Here is a 19,289-nt window from a genome sequence, read left to right on the forward strand (position 1 = left end):
CATATTGGAAATCTGTATGTTATAAACGTTTTCCTGGATGTTCAGTACAAATTTCAACCCAATCCAGTGAAAGATAAGTGTTTGGTGAACACTATACATTTTTGAAGCTACACGATTATAGAAAAGTTAAATAGAATAAAGTTAAATATAATTCTTAACGCAATTTTTCTCAGGAAAATTCATTACAGGAAGTGGGAGACTCCGAGTTGGTCTGGGATGAAAAGGAGTGTATTGGGATTGGGCCAAAGTCTAGAAAGTTCTCACAACGTAGCTTCAATTGACTGTCAATCATGTAAATAGTATTTGCTGAGAAAGCTGAACATTGACTGAAACTGTGTTCACTTTGAGTGTAGCACCCTTTGAAACATGCATAACTTCTGGTAACTACCTAAGCGCCAGATAAAGAAAACCTGTGACACTTAAAGGTTATAACAGGTCACTGCACCAGAGAGGACCAAATGTAAGAAGGTTCCTCCTCTCGGCAGTCAGACGGTCCATCTCCATCAGATCACAAATCTTTCACTATGGCCCCGATGTCTTCCTTATAGAGGGAAGTAACCTACAAAATGCAAGTTATTATAGCTTTAATATACAAAATGAACTGCCTGGATTTATTTATATCAAACTTCTTCAAAACAGAACTACACAGACTTAGACTTAAGACTTAGACTTTATTATCCACAGGTAAACTTCTTTTTCACAGCACTGTACCCTTCAGACAGACGATCCATACAACAGACCTTACACAAAAATAGTACATACAACAACACACCATTAAAAATAACACACAATATAAAACAGCACTTACAAAACCACACTCAAGTCTGTTTATTGAGGCATTTTATTTATGGCAGTTATGGCCGAGGGGATCAGAATCTTCTGCACCTCAGTACTCTGTACCTCTGCCCTGAAGGTAGTCGGGTGAGGAGGTTGTTGAGTGGATGTGTGGCTGGTGGAATAGTACAATAGGTTGGGCTGGATGATATTCTGGTACAATAGCAGGATGAGACAAGCACATCGAAGCAAAGAATTAAAGGTGAATGCTCCTAAAATGTTTCTGGATGTCTGCAAATCTGATGTGTGATACCACTGATGACTTAGACCATCTCTAACCACTGTCTTACAACAATTGCTTAGAGCGTAAGTGCAAGAGCGATTGGATGTGAGATATTTGGGCTGTATTTGCTTCTTTTGGGGCTTGCTGTCATATAGCTGCTTGCTTGTTTCTCTCGCGAGATCTGGCAACACTGTGCCACTGTGAACGCAACTCTCACGAGAAGATGCGAGATTCAAGATGGCGCCCCCCTTTCATACTGCTAACTAAACAAACTTCTCTCCTCAGACGTTAAACCTTTCCGTTTAATTAGATTTTTCTTCATCCGCTGATTCTTTCTTTTCACCACTAAACCAGCTGGACCATCTGGAACATTACATGTCGTCACAGAATCTGCACCATGAACAACGACAATGCAGTCGGCACGAAAACGAGCAAAGCTAGCTCCACATCGAGCAACAAAAGACGGCCTGGTCCACTCCCCAGCTCAGGTACACCACCGTCCACGTCTCCCGCATATCTGCAAACCCGTCGCAGTTTTTTTTAGGTTCAATCAGGATCCTCAGTTAAATCGTGCAGACCCGAAGAATTTGGTCTCTATCGTGGGACGACAACGCTCGTCAATGTTTCACTTCTCATAGTAACATTAAAGCTCTATAACGTTTTGCAACGTTGCTTGAGCAAGACGTGATAGGAAGGAGAGTGACGGAGGTAACTGTTAGAGAAGGAGAGGTTAATCTATGATTACAGACCCTGCACATGCATTACTCCACAAACATTTTTTCAAAGATGAAATACCAACCCGAGGCAAGCATGGGTATCTGTAAGCTAAAGTATTTATCTAACTAGAGTAAACTTTAAATGTTATGGGTTGGAGAGAAGAGTAAGAAAGAAACAGAAGACTGAAACAAAAGTGTTTCTGTATCATTGCCTTCTGTCACAGTGTGCCTGTAAGTCTTTGGTGAATTTTACTTTTGTAATTACATGTGTTTTGAATGAATTTACTTTGATTCCTTCCATTTTGTGAGATGTTATCAGAATCAGAATACTTTATTAATCCCCGGGGGAAATTGTTTTGTTCCAGATGCTCCGTGCAAAGTAGAAATAAAAGTATAGCATGAATAATTAGTTATAGGCTACTTTCTACTTCACTACATCTCAGAGGCAAATGTGGTAATTCTACTCTATTGCATTTTTCTGAAAGTTTTAGTAACTATTCAGATTGTTCTTGCCCCTCCCCCTCACGTCTAGTTGAAACCATAAATTGAAACCAACGTGTTGATGTTGAATGTTTGTGATAAATTGAAGCATGTGTTGAGAAAATTCTGTTGCCTCTTCAAGCTGAATAAACCATTTTTAAACCCCTCTTGAGTCAGCAAATGCACGGTCACAAAGCTGAAAATAGGCTGTTTGTCTGTTTTTTTAAAGAAGATTAGAGATTATGTGATGCAGTGCTGTAGATTAAATGTCAACAGTGTGTAGCTAAATTAAAATAGGCAGTAATATTAATCCTAAAACATCAGATATTAATTACAACAATACAATTATGGAAGGTGATAAAGATGTGAGTTTTTAGCGTTAAATTGTGTCACATAATCGCCGTCATTCAACTGCTCTTGCTACCTGTGACAGATGCTGTTTTTTGGGCAACAATGTGACAAAGAGTCGATAGGACACAGCTCATAAGATGCTCGAGACACTTCTATTTGATGAGTGAAGGACCTGTTTGGTAGTCAGACTGTGAACTCACAGATGTTGTCTCGCCTCTGTTGCTGCTCTGCTCCAACGCTGGCGGATCAGAAGCCGAATGAAACTGTCTCCCCATTCCGCCCTCTGTAACTTTCACACAGATGGTGAGACAGAATATCAGTGCGAGATTCCAGCCTCGAGGCGGCAGTGTGAATGGGGCTATGGTCGTTATCAGGTCCCTTTATTAAAATTGAATTTAACTCGAAATATTGCCAAATAGGCACATTTGGATGGTGGGCAGGTAATGTAATTGGGGTATGCTGGACCACCATGTAACACTGGGGACATAGACTAACTCGGCAAGCCTTATGGTAGGCCTCAGGTCATTCTATGAATCCTCTTGGTGAGGAAAAGACCATAACTATGTTTTCCATTGAGACCCCTATTGGCAGAATTAACTTATTGTGCATTTAATCATAGCTGTATGAACTTTGTAAGTTTTATTTTTGGGATTTGCAACTCTTTCAGATCATTGAATAACTATGTTGTCCTGCTGCTGTCATTAGATCATACTACTTCTGTAAGTCATTCTAGTCTGCCATTTAAAACACTGTTGTTGACTGTATTTGGAAGACTTTTGAAGGACATATCTTGAAGGAAACTGTTGTAGTTTCACCTGCTCTTGTTTTGCTGTTCTCAATCTTTCACATTATTGATTAGTTCGTAATAATTTTCAATTTTGAATTATTTATTTCCTAGAAATGGCTGCCAAAATTTTTTGTGTGTTTTTCAGTGTTCTCTGCAGGTGTCCAGCAGCTGTTGGTGATTAAAGAAGAGGTTTCCTCTGAGTGGAGCCCCAGCCTGGACCAGGAGGACCCAAATCCCATACACATAAAAGAGGAACAGGAGGAATTCTGGGCCAGTCAGGAGGGAGAGCAGCTTCATGGGGTTGAGGGGGCTGATATCAACAGGTTCCCATTCACTGCTGTCATTGTCAAGACTGAAGATCATGAAGAAAAACCCCAGACTTCACAGCTTCATCAAAGTCAAACTGAGGGCAAGACAGAGGCAGAGCCTCCAGCCAGCAGCTCAACAACACGGATTAAAACAGAAACCGATGGTGAGGACTATGGAGGATGTGAACCTGCCAGGAACCGAGATCCAGGTAGTAATCCACAATCAAATACTGATGAAAAGGCTTCAGACTGTTCTGAGACTGACGTCAGTTCTGGTGATTGGCAAGAACCTTTGTCAGATTCTGGATCTGAAACTGAAGACAGTGACATTGATTGGAAAAGGACTAGGGCATCTGAGTCAGGTGTAGATGCAATGAAAGATGAGGAGGTCTCTGCGGCTGATGTGGGATGTCATGCTGGAAAAAAATCCTGTAGCTGCTTTGATTGTGGTAAAGGATTTCACGACAATGGGTCTCTTCAGAGACACACGATGTGTCTTTTAGAAAAAAGAGCTACTGGCTTTTTGGTTAGCGAGAAATATATTACAGTAAAGGGAAAAGTAGATTCAACACAGAGGAGTGTCAACATTGGACAGAAACCATTTGGGAGCGATGTTTGTGGAGAAAGATTTACAGAAGAGGAAAGCCTAAAGACACATATGACAGTCCACTCAGGAGAAAAAACTTTTGGTTGTGATGTTTGTGGTAAAAGATTTAAGCGACAGGCACATATTGAGACACACATGAGAGTCCACACCGGAGAGAAACCATTTGGCTGTGGTGATTGTGGGACAAGATTTAATCTTAAGCAAAATCTTAAGCGACATATGCGAGTCCACACCGGAGAAAAACCATTTGGTTGTGATGTTTGTGGTAATAGATTTAAGCTCCACGCACATCTTAGCAGACATATGAGAGTCCATACAGGCGAAAAACCATTTAGTTGTGATGTTTGTGGTAATAGATTTAAGCAGCAGGCACATCTTAACAGACACATAAGAGTCCACACAGGAGAGAAACCATTTGGTTGTGATTTTTGTGGTAAAAGATTTATCGAACAGGGAAATCTGAAGAAACACATGAAAGTCCATTCTGGATAGATACTTTTGAGTTGGTGGGATTGTTCTGAAACATTTTCAATGTGTTTTTGTCATGCCTCCGAGCTGGTGATATCTGTGGCCTCCTCATTTTTGAGATGGCTCTAAATTATGGAGGTTTGAGTTTGAGAGTATTAATTGAATAGTGTTTAAACACACTCCTTTGGGAGAGAAAGAAGGAGAGGGAAAGAGAAAGAGAGGCAGCTCTCAGTTGTCTGCACAGCAGACTATATTCTCTACAGGCAAACACAGTGACAGCTGACTCATGAACAGGTTCAGGGTTAAATGTGTGTAGGCAGGTCCATCTTGTACTGTACATCTTATCAAATGACTGTATCCTCACTATTATGCATATTTATTAGAGACTGCTCGATAACGATACTGATATTGATATTAATAAGATAACATTGAGTATCTGCCGATACTGATATTCATCTATTATGACCTTTCCTGCTCTCTTTAACAATAAAAGCTATAGATAATACATCTAAATGGAAGCACTTTGGTTAACCTAGCCATTTAAAAATATGCTTAAAATGTAGAACAAATAGTCTACTTCTCTGAAGTTAACACTACTGCTGGTGTTAATACAATGATGATAATAAAAAACAAAATAAACTTGGGGGACATATTTGAAGTTGCACTGGTTTTTCTAGTTCTAAACTGTAGTTGCTCTGTCTCCAAAAATTGCTGTGACATGTGATTAAATAGGCATAGTCTGGATCCCTGATCAATGCCATAGCTCGGGAACAGCAACTTAACTTGATCGCAGTGGCATGCAACTGCCAGATGGTAGTTCTACTTCATTGTATTTTGTTTTTGTCTCTTATGTTCATTTTAAAATATGTAAGAAAAACAATTGCACTTGTTTGCACTTGATTTGATTGTGTGTCTTTCCCACAAAAATTGTCTAATAAGGCTGTCACTTCCATCCAAGTTGTAGGATTTCTAAAAGTATATGGTCAGCGACAGCTTGACGCCATATTTTATTCTCAAAGACTCCACCGAACAAAGGTCTCCTGGGTGATCTTGACAATTGGGGAGTCTCAGGATGGAATGGACCATGAGAACTTGTAATGAGACTCAAGAAGGTGGCCATTTATTGTAATAAAAGTTGCTCACTGTACACTTTTATTGTCATTTCTATTTGTGTGGTCTGAGTTATAAAATCTGACTCGTCTAGTGCCGGTTTGAGCCAGATGGACAGGCTTGTCAGTCCTAAATTTGCCAGTTACCAACAGCATTAAAAACAATACAGGCTATTCATCTGTCCTCTTGCGCTTATCTCGGGATGGGTATTTGTGGCAGAAGGCTAAACAAGGTATTCCTGATGTACTTCTTCCCAAAAAAGGCTTTTAAGCTCCTCCTGAGAGATCCCTGGCCAGGTGAGCATATATCCCTTAGGGGTGGGAAAAATAATCGACTCTTAGATGAATCGTGATTCGGACGTGGATGAATCTGAATCGATTCACAAATGTCAAAAATCGATTTTCTACATGTTAATTGACAGCGTAATGTTGACAGAACGCAAGAGGTAGAACTCAGAAGTGCTGAAGTGCAGCGCCTGGACAGTTGACGGTGTGCACACAACAAAAAACATGGGATGTGTCGTGAATGTCTGTACTCACAATCAACTCATGGGTGGAACGTCTGAGGCATTTGTTCACACCGAGTGGCTCGAGAGCAGCGTGGAGACTGATGTTGGCTGTTAGCTGTTGGCTGATAGCTGTGAGCTGTGGCGTTGAGTGCGCAGCATCCAGGTTAACTTGCGACACCTGTAACTAACCATCGGGTATTTCTGTCATTCTGCCGTGCGCTCAAAGGGTTACTTAAAGCCATCATTCCCAGCCGCATACATCGTTATTAAGCTGAATCCAAGTCGATGTGAAAACTGTACACTGTCATACTGTCGCACAGTATGTTGAAATCCAACCCGAACCAGGGTTCTCCCCAGAAATTCTTAGTATAGCGGCGCACCGTCTGTCCGGGGGGGGGGGGGGGGGGGGGGGGGCGCGCGACAGCTCGTCAACGTCAGTCCGGGGGTGGGGGTGGGGGGTGGGGGAGAGACACGGACGTACGGACAGCCGGTCATCAACTCCGTCAGCCGGGGGACGGACGGACGCTCATCGCCGTCAGCCGGGAGCTCCTAGCCGTCAACCGGGGGACGGCGGACGGACGGACGCTCGACACTGTCACGCGCGGAGTATAGCGGCGCTGACCGAGCGGTAGAGCGGCGCAGCGCCGCTGTTCCACCGTCTGGGGAGAACCCTGCAAACTCAGCATGAGGTCAGTCAGCTGTGGCAAAGTGTGAGACGTCCAGATCAACCTGTGATACAAACACCTGTATCGACCGTCGACCAGCTGCAGCTGTATTAATGTACGACATGTATGCTGCTACAGGAACACTTTTCTTTTCCTTTTGGTTCTTTGCAAAGCTGGATGTTTGCTAGCAAATGTAACCTTCCAGTTGACTTGCCACATTTTTTTCATTTGTTTTATTAATTAAATATACTGGAAGTAAATTAAGTATGGATCATTACAAATACTTTGCTTTGAAAGTACAAAGTAGTCACACAGTGAGAAAAAAGTAGGAAGCGATTAGCAAACTCAGATTAAATTTTTATTTATTTTTTTTAAATCATGCATGTAAATGTACATAAAAAACTTGCTGCATCGAGATGCATCGAGAATCGATTCAGAATCAAATGGTTGACCTCTGAATCGGAATCGAATCGAATCATTAGGTGCCAAGAGATTCCCACCCCTAATATCCCTCCAGCAAGTCCTTGGTCTACACTCGGGTCTCTTCCTAGTTGGTCCTGCCTGGAAAACCTCCAAATGGAGGCACCCAGGAGTTATTCTAACCAGATGCCAGAGCCACCTCAACTGGCTTCTTTCGATGCAAAGGAGCAGCAGCTTTATTCCAATCCCCGCCAGTCTGAGCTATTCACTCCATCTCTGAGGCTGAGCCCAGCCATCCAAGGAAACTCATTACGGCTGCTTGCATCTCATTCTTTTGGTCACTATCCAAAGCTCATGACTGTAGATAAGCGTTGGAATGTTATTGACTGGTAAATCAAAAGCTTGGGTTCCAATACAACATCCACATCACTGCTGACACTGCACCAAGCTGCTAAGTTTATTCCAGAGAGCAGTAAAGGAAGATTCAACCGATTGTCGAACCTCAGATCCAGGGGTAACATGGCAAATTCTGTCCTAGTTGTGAAACAATGGACCAGATTGTGGGCATGCTGGAGGAGTTAGGGACTTTGCTTGTCCAATCCTCTTGTGATTGTGGACTTGGAGTAGGCCTAAGGCCATGTATTACGTTGCGGGTGGTACTGTTTGAGTATGGGGTACATTGGTGCAAGCCATTCGGTCCTTATTAGGGATGGGAATTGATAAGAATTTAACGATTCCGATTCCATTATCGATATTGCTTATCGATCTGATTCCTTATCGATTCTTTAATCAATTCTCATTGGGTGAGGGAATAAGTACGAATATGTTTGTTTGTATTAACTCCCTTTAATATCTGATCAGAAGACACAGCACAGAGTATACACAAATTTTGTGTAGCTCAGAAGAAGCCTTAAAGTAGGTGAGCTACTTCTCAAAGTAAAGTGCAGGGACCCATAGCTTACGGCAGTGTTCCTCAACCAGTATGCCATGGCATGCTAGTGTAGAGCTTAGATCAGGCCCAAAAAATCAAGCCCGAGCCGTGCACGTTGTGTCTGAGCCCGGCCAGCTCGACATATTACTGTAATTATGAGTTGTTGTCACTGCCCACCACTTGGTTAAAATGGTTCCATACCTCAGACTTCCTCCAAACTTGCTCAAAGTTAAGTAATCAGTAATGCCCATACCGCGCTACTAATCTGACCACTTTTTGTGATCAGATTGAAGTTACTTATTCAAGTCATTGGGTCAATCTGGATGTCATGGACCAGTACCTCCATGTTTGAGGCCATGGATGGCTGCCAGAAAATGGCGGATTGCCCCTTACTAGTTGAGGGGTGAGCTCCTGCCTCAAGCAAAGGAGTTCAAGTATCTTGGGTTCTTGCTCACAAGTGACATGAAGATGGAGCAAGAAATGGACAACACAGTCTAATAAACATATTTGTCATTGCTTGCCATTGTTTGAACCAAATGGAAAAGGTACTGCCCTGTTTCTGCCAACATGTAAGAAAACAAATAATATTCACTACACCAGCTACACTGCTGTTTGATTATCAGCCAATAGGGACTTAACCTCCTACTTGCTGTTTCAAGTAGGATGTTGAGCCACCCGCTCCAGATTTAAGAACCCAAATAAACTGCAGTAGCTTTATCCTGCAGCCTTTAAGCCTAACACCAGGTGTACTGCTAGTGGCCTTAGGCGGATAACACATGTAACTTGATGATACAAGGATGTGAAAGTTGAAAGAAAAGTAAAAGATTGACACAAAACATTAGTTTTTTCAATTAATTACCAATGTCTTTAAATAATCTCCCAGAAAATGGCTGCCTACATTTCTGTGTGTGTTTCAGTGTTGCCTGCAGATGTCCTGCAGCTGATGGTGGTTAAAGAAGAGGTTTCCCCTGACTGGAACACCAGCCTGGACAAGGCTGACCCAGAACTCCTACACATAATAGAGGAAGAACTCTGGACCAGTCAGGAGGGAGAGGATCTTATTGGGCTGGAGGAGGATGATATCACTAGGATCACCTTCACTACTGTCACTTTAAAGTGCGAAGATGATGATGAGAAACCTCAGTTTCCACAGCTACATCAAAATCAAACTGAGGAAAACAGAGAGACAGAGACTCCAACTAGCAGTTTAGCAACAGAAATTAGAACAACTGATGGAGAGGACTGTGGAGGATCTGAATCTGCCAGGAACCAAGATCTGGATAGTTATCCACAACCAAATACTGATGAGAAGGCTTCAGACTTTTCTGAAATTGAAGTCAGTTGTGATGATTGGCAAGAACCTTTGTCAGATTCTGGACCTGTACATGATGAGAGATGTAGCACTGGAAAGAAATCCTTGCACTGCTTTGAATGTGGTAAAGGATTAAAAGACAAGTGGTCCCTTCAAAGAAATATTATATGTAATTTAGGGAAAAGGTCCTCCAGCTGTTTAGTTAATAAGGATTGTAGAGTGAGCCCAATGGTAGATTCACAGCTGAGAATTAACACAGGAGAAAAAACATTTGGTTGTAAGATTTGTCATAAAAAATTTACTGAGCAGGGAAATCTAAAGACACACATGAGAGTCCACACAGGAGAAAAACCATTTGGTTGTGATGTTTGCAGTAAGAGATTCACACAACAGGAAAGTCTGAAAAAACACACGAGAACCCACACAGGAGAGAAACCATTTGGCTGTGATGATTGTGGAAGAAGATTTGCAGAACAGGGAAACCTGAAGAGACACATAAGAGTCCACACAGGAGAAAAACCATTTGGCTGTGATGTTTGTGGTAAAAGATTTACGCAACAAGAAAGTTTAAAGAAACACATGAGAACACACACAGGAGAGAAACCATTTGGCTGCAATGTTTGTGGTAATACATTTAAGCAACAGGCAAACCTCAGTAAACACATGAAAGTTCATACAGGAGAGAAACCATTTGGTTGTGATGTTTGTGGTAAAACGTTTACAGAACGGGGAAAACTCAGGAGACATATTAAAGTCCACACAGTAGAGAAACCATTTGGATGTGAAAAGAGTAACCTTGAAGAAACATCTTAAGAGCCAGAGTCCACACAAGAGAGAACATACTTTTTGTGGTTTTTGATTGTTGTAAAAACTTACATACGACAGGGAAATTTAAAGAAACACATCTAAGTCCACTCAGCAAAGAAAAAGTTTTTTTTAATTTTTTACAAATGATGACTGATTTAGAGTGTCAGAACTACAGCAGTTTACATTGTAATTGTTTCTTAGATTTTTGTTTTTCTTGTGTTTATTTGTAATATGTAACTTGGACTAGAAAAACTATCTCTTCCACATTGTAGACTGTTTTAAAGTGCTAAGTCAAAGGCAGCTGGACTTTTTATTCATAAAGATTTCACTCATGAAAGGTCTTTAAGTTTTTTTAACCATAGCAAAACCCACGAATTAGCCATAAAAGCAGCATGAGGTTGTGTTAAGTGACAAGAACATGGCATCTTTTCTAATAAAAGTTGCTTATTAAATACACAATTTCATTGTCATCCCTCATTGTGTGGTCCTTAATGCATATGCATCAGTGTTTGAGTTTCAAAAGCTGACTGCTATAGCACTAATTATAGCCAAGTGGGCTTGCTTTTCACTGCATTACAATTGGGTACACTTTTGTACACATTTTGCCCTGCAGATCTGAAGCTGTACTGCTGGGGACCCCAGTTGGATGACAGCTTTACCTTGATGAAAAAATGTGTTAAAAGGAAAGTAAATGGTTGTAATGATAAACCTTTTAAATACCTGCTAATGAAAATGAATGTGTCAAAATAGGGTACAGCAAAATACACAGGGATAGTTAAAGATAATCTAGATATTTTTACTTATTCCTTTAAGCCAATCGATAAACCATTCTAATGGTTTCAAATGCTGCCTACCATGCTCGCTAATGTGAAAAGCTGATATTTCAATTGACAGCCTCAAATTAATACTGCCCAACTCTCACAAAAAATAAACATAGCTCAATGTTTCCTCCAAACAAGGCTTGCAGAACAGAATTTAAATAGCCACAATGTGCCTGACAAGTTCAACAAAATCTGCCAGGAGAATTACTATATGGCGTGTTACGTGAATAAATGTTACGTTATCTGAACACAGTTTACTGTGAATCATGAACAAATAGCAAATCATAGAATTTCCTACAATGGTAGGGTCAGCACTGACCTGTAAATGTTTGCCAGCAATATGTAATGGTAAGGAATAAACTATTTCCTCTGTTGGCTTAAACCAGCAATGGCTCATTGTGATTGATGACCTGAGTGGCATAGCCAGCTATGGCCACAAGACGGCAATGCCCTTTTGATAAATAGGTTTTAACCAGCAATGACTAATGGTCAGCAGTGACCTGAAAAGCTTAGCTAGTAATGGCCAGAAGGCAGCAATGCCTTTTTCAATATATAGGCTGTAGTCAGCAATGGCAAATACAAAGTAAGGTCCAACAACCAAACTGAAAATAACACATGATGTATGAAGTTGTCTCCTCCATTCTTTCATATTTACTCAGTTGGCCACATGATCTCTACTTCCATGGTTTCCTCATCTTCACTATGTCTGATAATGTTTTCTATTTCTATAAGTACAAAAATAAGTGATTCCAAGTTGGAAAGCCTGAAGTGAGGGGATATGTTTTCCCTCATGAATGAAAAGTTACTAAGTGCGGCCTTAGTGGTGAAAACAGGCTTGTGTATCAGAGCATGTAGTAAGTAAAAAAGATCGTTGCTGTAGTTGAAGTTGATTCCTGATCATGCTTTGCCAGCAAAATCAGGTATATTGATTAAATATACTAATAGATACCCAGATCATAGAAGATACAATTTTCATTATTCAATTAAAACAGAAACATACAGGTGGAATCATTTAAAATCATGGACTTAAACTCAACAAATGGTATTTCAATTAAAAAAAATGTGGGTACTTCATAGTTAATTACTCTTAGTCCACTGACAAAACATCTCATAAGTTTTCATGGGAAACGGAATTAGTCATGGATGGAGCATGAGAAGCCGATACCACAATCAAAATGGCCGACTTCCTTATTCCATGGTCATTAACACATATGATTGATCCTTTATAGAATCATGTTTCACAAAGGGGTGAATCTTGCCAATCCTAACTTGTGAATGACTGAGCCTTTCAAGGATGCCCCTTTCCATACCCAATCTTGATAATTGTATGGTCATCACTTTACATGTGGGGAATGTTTCAAGCAGGTGTGCATATATTTAGAAAAATAATTTAGGTTTGAGGTTAAAAGTCACATTTACTGCCCCACGTAATTTATGTGCCATGTTTCCCCAATATTGAGCATTTTCTTTCCTGATATTTTGGTAAAGGAATCCCTAGAGGAAACTATTTATTATAAAATTTGGGAGACTTTCTCTGCATAAAGGATGGAATGTTGAAGCACACTGGGGTAAAAACATGTAGGGACTATCTTACTTCTAACTACTTGTCAACGATGGTGTGCACCATCACAATAGTTGCACCTGTTGTTGTTTGGTATTTAAATATAATTGACTGAATTATTAAGTTATTAATGCGCTTTTTAAATCCATTCCCTACATACAATTTCCGAAAAATTATCATAAAATGTTTTTATGTGTTTCAGTGATCCATGCAGATTTCCAGCAGCTGTTAGTGATTAACAAAGTGGCTTCCCCTGAGTGGAGCCCCAAGCTGGACCAGGAGGACGCAGACACCGTACACATAAAAGAGGAACTCAGTTCGGAGGGAGAGAAACTTCATGGACTGGAAGATGCTAATATGAGTAGGTTCCCATTCTTTGCTGTCACTGTAAAGAGTGAAGATGATGGCGAGAAACCTCAGTCCTCACAACTTCATCTAAGTCAAGTTGAGGAAAACACAGAGGCAGAGCCTCCAGCCAGCAGCTCAACAACACAGATAAAAACAGAAACCGATAGAGAGGACTTTGGAAGATCTGAACCTGCCAGGAACAGAGATCGAGATAGTCATTCACAACCAAATACTGATGAAAAGGCTTCAGATCGTTCTGGGACTGGAGTAGGTCATGATGACTGGCAGGAGCCTTTGTCTAATTCTGGAACTGAAACTGAAGACAGTGACAGTAGTTGGGAGGAGGCCAGGGCACCGGGGTCAGATGTAAATGCTCTTAAACGTAAAGAAGCCCTTGTCAGTGATGTGGGATGTGACACTGGAAAAAAACCCTACAGCTGCTTTGAATATGGTGATGGATTCGATTACAAGGGGTCTCTTCAGAGACATATGTTGTGTCCCTTGGGGGGCAACAGGTCCTCCAGCAGTTTGGCTAATAAGAAATGTTGTGGAATTAAGCAAAAAGCTGATTCAGAGATCATAGTCCACACAGGAAAGACACCATTTGCCTGTGTCCTTTGTAGGAAAAAATTTACCCATCAGCAAAGTCTGAAGAGACACATTAGAGTCCACACGGGAGAAAAACCATATGGGTGTGATGTTTGTGTTAAAACATTTAAACATCAAGAAAGTCTGAAGAGACACATGAGAGTCCACACAGGGGAGAAACCATTTGGTTGTGATGTTTGTAGGAAAACATTTGATAATCAGCAAAGTCTGAAGAGACACATGAGAGTCCACACAGGAGAGAAACCATTTGGTTGTGATGTTTGTGGTAACAACTTCAAAGAACAAGGGAAATTAAAAAGACACATGAGAGTCCACACAGGTGAAAAACCATTTCGTTGTGATGTTTGCAGTAAAAGATTTACACATCAGGAAAGTCTGAAGAAACACACCAGAATCCACACAGGAGAGAAACCATTTAATTGTAATGTTTGTGGGAAAAGATTTACACATCAGGAAAGTCTGAAGAAACACATTAGAATCCACACAGGAGAGAAACCATTTGGCTGTGATGTTTGTAATAAAACATTTACACTGCAGGATAGTCTGAAGAAACACATCAGAGTTCACACAGGAGAGAAACCATTTGGTTGCAATGTTTGTGGTAAAAGATTTACAGAACAGGGAAATCTGAACAAACACACAAGAATCCACTTGGGTGAGAAACCATTTGGTTGTAGTGTTTGTAGTAAAAGATTTACAGAACAGGGACGTCTGATAAAACATGTCAGAGTCCACACAGGCGAGAAAGAATTGGATATTCTGAAAAATGTGTGATTTTTTTGGCCAAAGATTTACACAACAGGGTGAAGACACACGTGAGAATTCAGGTTTTAAATGTTTCAGTTGCAGGGATGTTGTAAAATATTATGTGGTCTTGTATTGTTTGATTGTAGTTCTGATTAGTCTTTATCTGTTTCTCAAATGCTTACTTTCTGTTTTTCCTTTCACAAATAAATGTCTCAAAAGGTTCTTCCTCATTCAAGTTGTAGGATTTTTGAGACTCAACTCATAGAACCTCACAACTTACCACATGTTATCGATTGTGTGCACCATCACATTCTAAACGTCCATCAGTAGCCCCATTCGCACTGCCATTTGGATGTGGGGATCCTGTGCCAATTCTTCGCCTCCGCCTCTCTGTGAATCTCTCTGAGGCGGCAAGGGGTGAAAATTCACTCCGCATATCGAAGGCCTGTCAGTCCGACGGTTGGACGGTCTGATAACAACATAGGTCCCTCACTCAACTTGATAAAGAGAAATGTCCCACAAAGCAACATTATATGACCAAACAAAAGTAAGGTATTAACTGTCTTTGGCGTCTGTCCTCCCGCCCATCCTATCGACTCCTCTTCACATTTCGGCCCGAAAAACAGCGCCTGTCACCGGCAAAAAAACTTTAACTCACCAAGTGTTTGTGTTGAAAATCTCTGCGACGGTCATGCCTCCCAACCGAGACTTAAGTGAACTTACCCCAGGAAAACAGCCTCCGTCCCCGTGACTGAGAGAGTCAGACACGACCTCTTTACTGATGGCAAATATGTAATTATGTAATTTAAAGGAAAATTGTAACTTTGTCACTTTCCAGGATGTTTGGTGGGTCAGGATTTCACAACACATCTATGGAACTATCCGCGGGTTTAGATTGACAGGGGGACTCCTGGGAAACACCTTCAACACACACAGACGTGTACCATCATGCCAATTTAGGAGCCACAGTGCTGGCTTTCTGTGTGAATTACACATTGGTTCGTCTTTGAGGCAGAGAGGCTTCTCTCTGTGGGAATCACCAACGGCGGAGAATTGACGAACCGCTGCTGTGGCATTAATGCGTCTTCTCTGTGTGAAAGGGGCTACTGTTGATGCAAGTTGGCCCTGTTTCCTGGTGATCCGATCCCACACTGTCTGCACTATCAACATCTGTACCGAATCTTCATGCCATTTATGTTTTGGATGCTGCCAATTCAACTCACCAGTTGAGCAAATTAGTCTAGAGTTCCTTTTTTACTAACTTGCTATAATATCAACCTCCTTAAGAGCCAGATATACTTTCTTATCTTAACTGAAATCTGAAGATGGATAGACCCTCTTTTACAATGATTGACAAGTATATTAATACAAAAATTCTAGTCAAAATGAAGTTCATAGAAAATACAAGATAAAAAGAAAATTGTATGAAGACGGATACAAAAAAAAATGTTGATTTAAATTCAGCAAAGACTCCAGGGATAAAAGGTATCTTTGGTTTACAATATTACATATTGTAAGTGGCGAGTCCCAGGAATTAGATATGGCTGAAGCATGAAAACTAGTTACCAGACTCAAGATGGCAGCTGTTGATTACTGGAGGCATGTTTTCATTGTAATTCCTTATTAAATGGTCCTTCCTTTTTTTGAATCAGAGATGTATTTGCATAATATGTCCACAACAATCAAGGTGATTATCTAGGCTGGGCAAAATGCTTTATAATCAGTACTGCATCAAAACATTATTTCCAGAAAACTGTCAAGAAAATATGACAGCTATTATTTTTGAGAGAGCCAGCAATGGCTTATGGTCAGCAGGGACCTACATAGCTTAGCCAACAATGTGTGAAATGCTGGATATCTTTGAACAAGAACACTGAAATGTGCTAAAGCTTTAAAGTAGGTGTAAAACATCCAGGCAGCTTGGACCAATACCAAAGATTGTATTTACAATTTTGCTGATCGACTTATGGCAATAAGAGACAGGGCTCCACATAGGTTGTTAATGGTCCAGATGAATGAAAGATGTTTTAAAAATGGATTACATTTGAAAACTCAGTGTGTTACTTTTATTATTGTTTGATATGTACATTTGGTTTTCTTTACTATGTTAGAAGTAGGTATCATTCAATAACTAAATGCTGCAAGATAAACAAGTATTAAGATTAGTATTAGTAATATTTCAGAAACCCACACATGTTGTTTGGTTCCATTTTACTAATCTGAGTATAAAAACGTAAGTTACTTAGCCATTGCTGTTTTTTAGTAAAAGGATACTGCTATTAAAAATATTGTCCCAAAATTTTAAGTCGAACACATGTGGCCTCCAACACCTGGGACAGGGGTTGGCCATGGGCACTGACCCTGGGGGACTAGCCTGTCCCTGGATCGATCAGACGCACTTTATCAGTAAATACATATGGAACTTACATGTTTACGAGTCATGGGTTGCCATTCGGCCTATGTTTTTAACTTTGACCCTGAATCTTCCCTTGATGCCATTTCTTCTGCACCTGACCAACATACAGACTCAACTGGATCGCTTTTCAGTGTTGAACATCATTTAGCAAACTCACAAGTCAAACAAGTAAAGGTTTACATGCCTGCCACATTGATGGCCAATTATATCCAGATTAAATTATTCATTCCTTTGTGTTTATTATGTTGTTGAGTTGCCTGTTTAGTTGGCCTAATATGTATACACTGTTTAGCAATGATTTCTTATGAATAATTACAGGGTTTGCTCAGTGCAGTTTTGTTTGACTGCCATATTTACCCAATATGGAGCTAATTTTCCCCCAAAGTGTCCATTTTTATGAGCATTTTATGATGCAAGTTGTCTCTAAAGCCAAATACTGCTCACTACTTGGCACCAATGATGTCCCCATCACTGTATTTTCTGGGCCTGTTTCCTAACATTTCTTTAAAGGGAACTTCACATTTTACATTATTAATGTATAAACGTTTTCATTCATTTCCTTTTTTTCCATTGTGAGTCAGAATTCCATATTTCTGGATCAGTTTTCCCATCTTCCAATCTACATGTCTCAATAATAGTATTTTGATTTTGTTTTGTTTTGTTTGGAGTACAATGGAATGCAGCATTACACTACATGTATTTATTTTTTCTTTTTCAGTGTCCGCTGACAGGAGCCAGGAGTCAGAGTCCCCAAAAATAAAAGAGGAACAGGATAGAGAGCAGCTTAATGGGCTGGAGGGGGCTGATATCAACAGGTTCCCATTCACTGCTGTCACTGTGATGACTGAGGATGATGAAGAAAAACCTAAGTATTTACAGTTTTATGAATGCCAAACTCAGGAAAAAAGAAAGACAGAGCCTCCAGCCAGCAGCATAGCAACACAGATGAAAACAGAAACTGATGGAGAGGATTGTGGAGGATGTGAACCTGCCAGGAACCGAGATCCACTCAGTTATGATGATTGGCAAAAACCGTTGTCTGATTCAGAGTTAAGGGTCCACACAGGAGAGAGACGCTTTGCTTGTGACATTTGTAGTAATAGCTCTAAACAGCAGGGACATCTCAGGACACACATGCAACTCCACGGGGGGCGGGAGAAACCATTTCGCTGTGCTCAGTGTGGAAGGAGATTTTTAGAACAGGAAAATTGTAAGGCACATATGAGACTCCACGCAGGCAAGAAACCATTTGGTTGTGATGTTTGTGTAAGAAGTTTTGCAAGAGAGGAATGTCTGAAGAGACACATGAGAACCCACACAGGAGAGAAACCATTTGGCTGTGATATTTGTAGTAAAAGATTTACACAACAAGGAAATTTAAAGAAACACATGATAACACACACAGGGGAGAAACCATTTTGCTGTGACGATTGTGGAAGAAGATTTGTGGAACCAAGGAGCCTGAAGAGACACATGAGAACCCACACAGGAGAGAAACCATTTGGCTGTGATATTTGTAGTAAAAGATTTACACAACAAGGAAATTTAAAGAAACACATGATAACACACACAGGGGAGAAACCATTTTGCTGTGACGATTGTGGAAGAAGATTTGTGGAACCAAGGAGCCTGAAGAGACACATGAGAACCCACACAGGAGAAAAACCATTTGGCTGTGATGTTTGTAGTAAAATATTTGCACAACAAGGAAATTTAAAGATACACATGAGAACACACACAGGAGAGAGACCATTTGGCTGCAATGTTTGTGAGAAAAGATTTAAACATAAGTCAGCTCTTAACAGACACATGAGAGTCCACACAGGAGAGAAACCATTTGGTTGTGATTTTTGTAGTAAAAGATTTATCGAACAGGGAAATCTGAAGAAACACATGAAAGTCCATTCTAGATAGATACTTTTGAGTTGGATAAAATGTTTGGGGTAATACATCTAAGCAAAAGGCATATCTTAAGTCACACGTGATAGTCCACACAGTAGAGAAACCATTCAGTTGTGATCTTGGTGAGAAAAGATTTAAACATAAGGCAGCTCTTAATAAACTCATGTGAGTCCACATAGGAGGAACACCATTTGGTTGTGATCTTTGTGGGAAAAAATTCCAAAAAACAGTGAGTTTTAAGAAACACACGAATGTGCATTCTGGAAAGAAGTTTTCCTGTTGCATTGGTCATCTGTGAATCATGTAAGTGGGTCGGTAACAACCAAAAAATAAAAATTAAAAAAATTTTTAAAACCTC

At 40.4% G+C, this 19,289-nt stretch overlaps 1 protein-coding gene across 6 annotated transcripts; it reads left to right on the forward strand.

Moving 5' to 3' along the window:
* The first annotated feature begins 1,255 nt into the window (after positions 1 to 1,255).
* Positions 1,256 to 19,289, forward strand: LOC115571609 (zinc finger protein 135-like). 6 transcript variants are annotated; one of them, XM_030401088.1, is made up of 5 exons: positions 1,256 to 1,545; positions 3,537 to 3,908; positions 13,112 to 13,270; positions 17,748 to 18,334; positions 18,503 to 19,289. In XM_030401088.1, the coding sequence occupies exons 1-5, from the start codon at positions 1,455 to 1,457 to the stop codon at positions 18,941 to 18,943; spliced, it is 1,650 nt and encodes a 549-aa protein (XP_030256948.1). In that variant the 5' UTR covers positions 1,256 to 1,454; the 3' UTR covers positions 18,944 to 19,289. The 6 variants fall into 6 exon arrangements, with proteins under 6 accessions (XP_030256948.1, XP_030256945.1, XP_030256943.1 ...); XM_030401085.1 differs by having other exon boundaries at positions 17,748 to 19,289; XM_030401083.1 differs by lacking the exons at positions 17,748 to 18,334; positions 18,503 to 19,289 and having other exon boundaries at positions 13,112 to 14,843.

This window comes from Sparus aurata, chromosome 20 (genome assembly GCF_900880675.1).
Source record: "Sparus aurata chromosome 20, fSpaAur1.1, whole genome shotgun sequence".
Classification (NCBI taxonomy): domain Eukaryota; kingdom Metazoa; phylum Chordata; class Actinopteri; order Spariformes; family Sparidae; genus Sparus; species Sparus aurata.

Excerpts from the sequence above, each read along its gene's own strand:
- LOC115571609 (XM_030401083.1), top strand. The coding sequence starts at position 1,455 with ATGAACAACGACAATGCAGTCGGCACGAAAACGAGCAAAGCTAGCTCC. Across the intron at positions 1,546-3,536 it reads TGGTCCACTCCCCAGCTCAG|TGTTCTCTGCAGGTGTCCAG; the intron begins GTACACCACCGT and ends TGTGTTTTTCAG. Across the intron at positions 3,909-13,111 it reads TGCCAGGAACCGAGATCCAG|TGATCCATGCAGATTTCCAG; the intron begins GTAGTAATCCAC and ends TATGTGTTTCAG.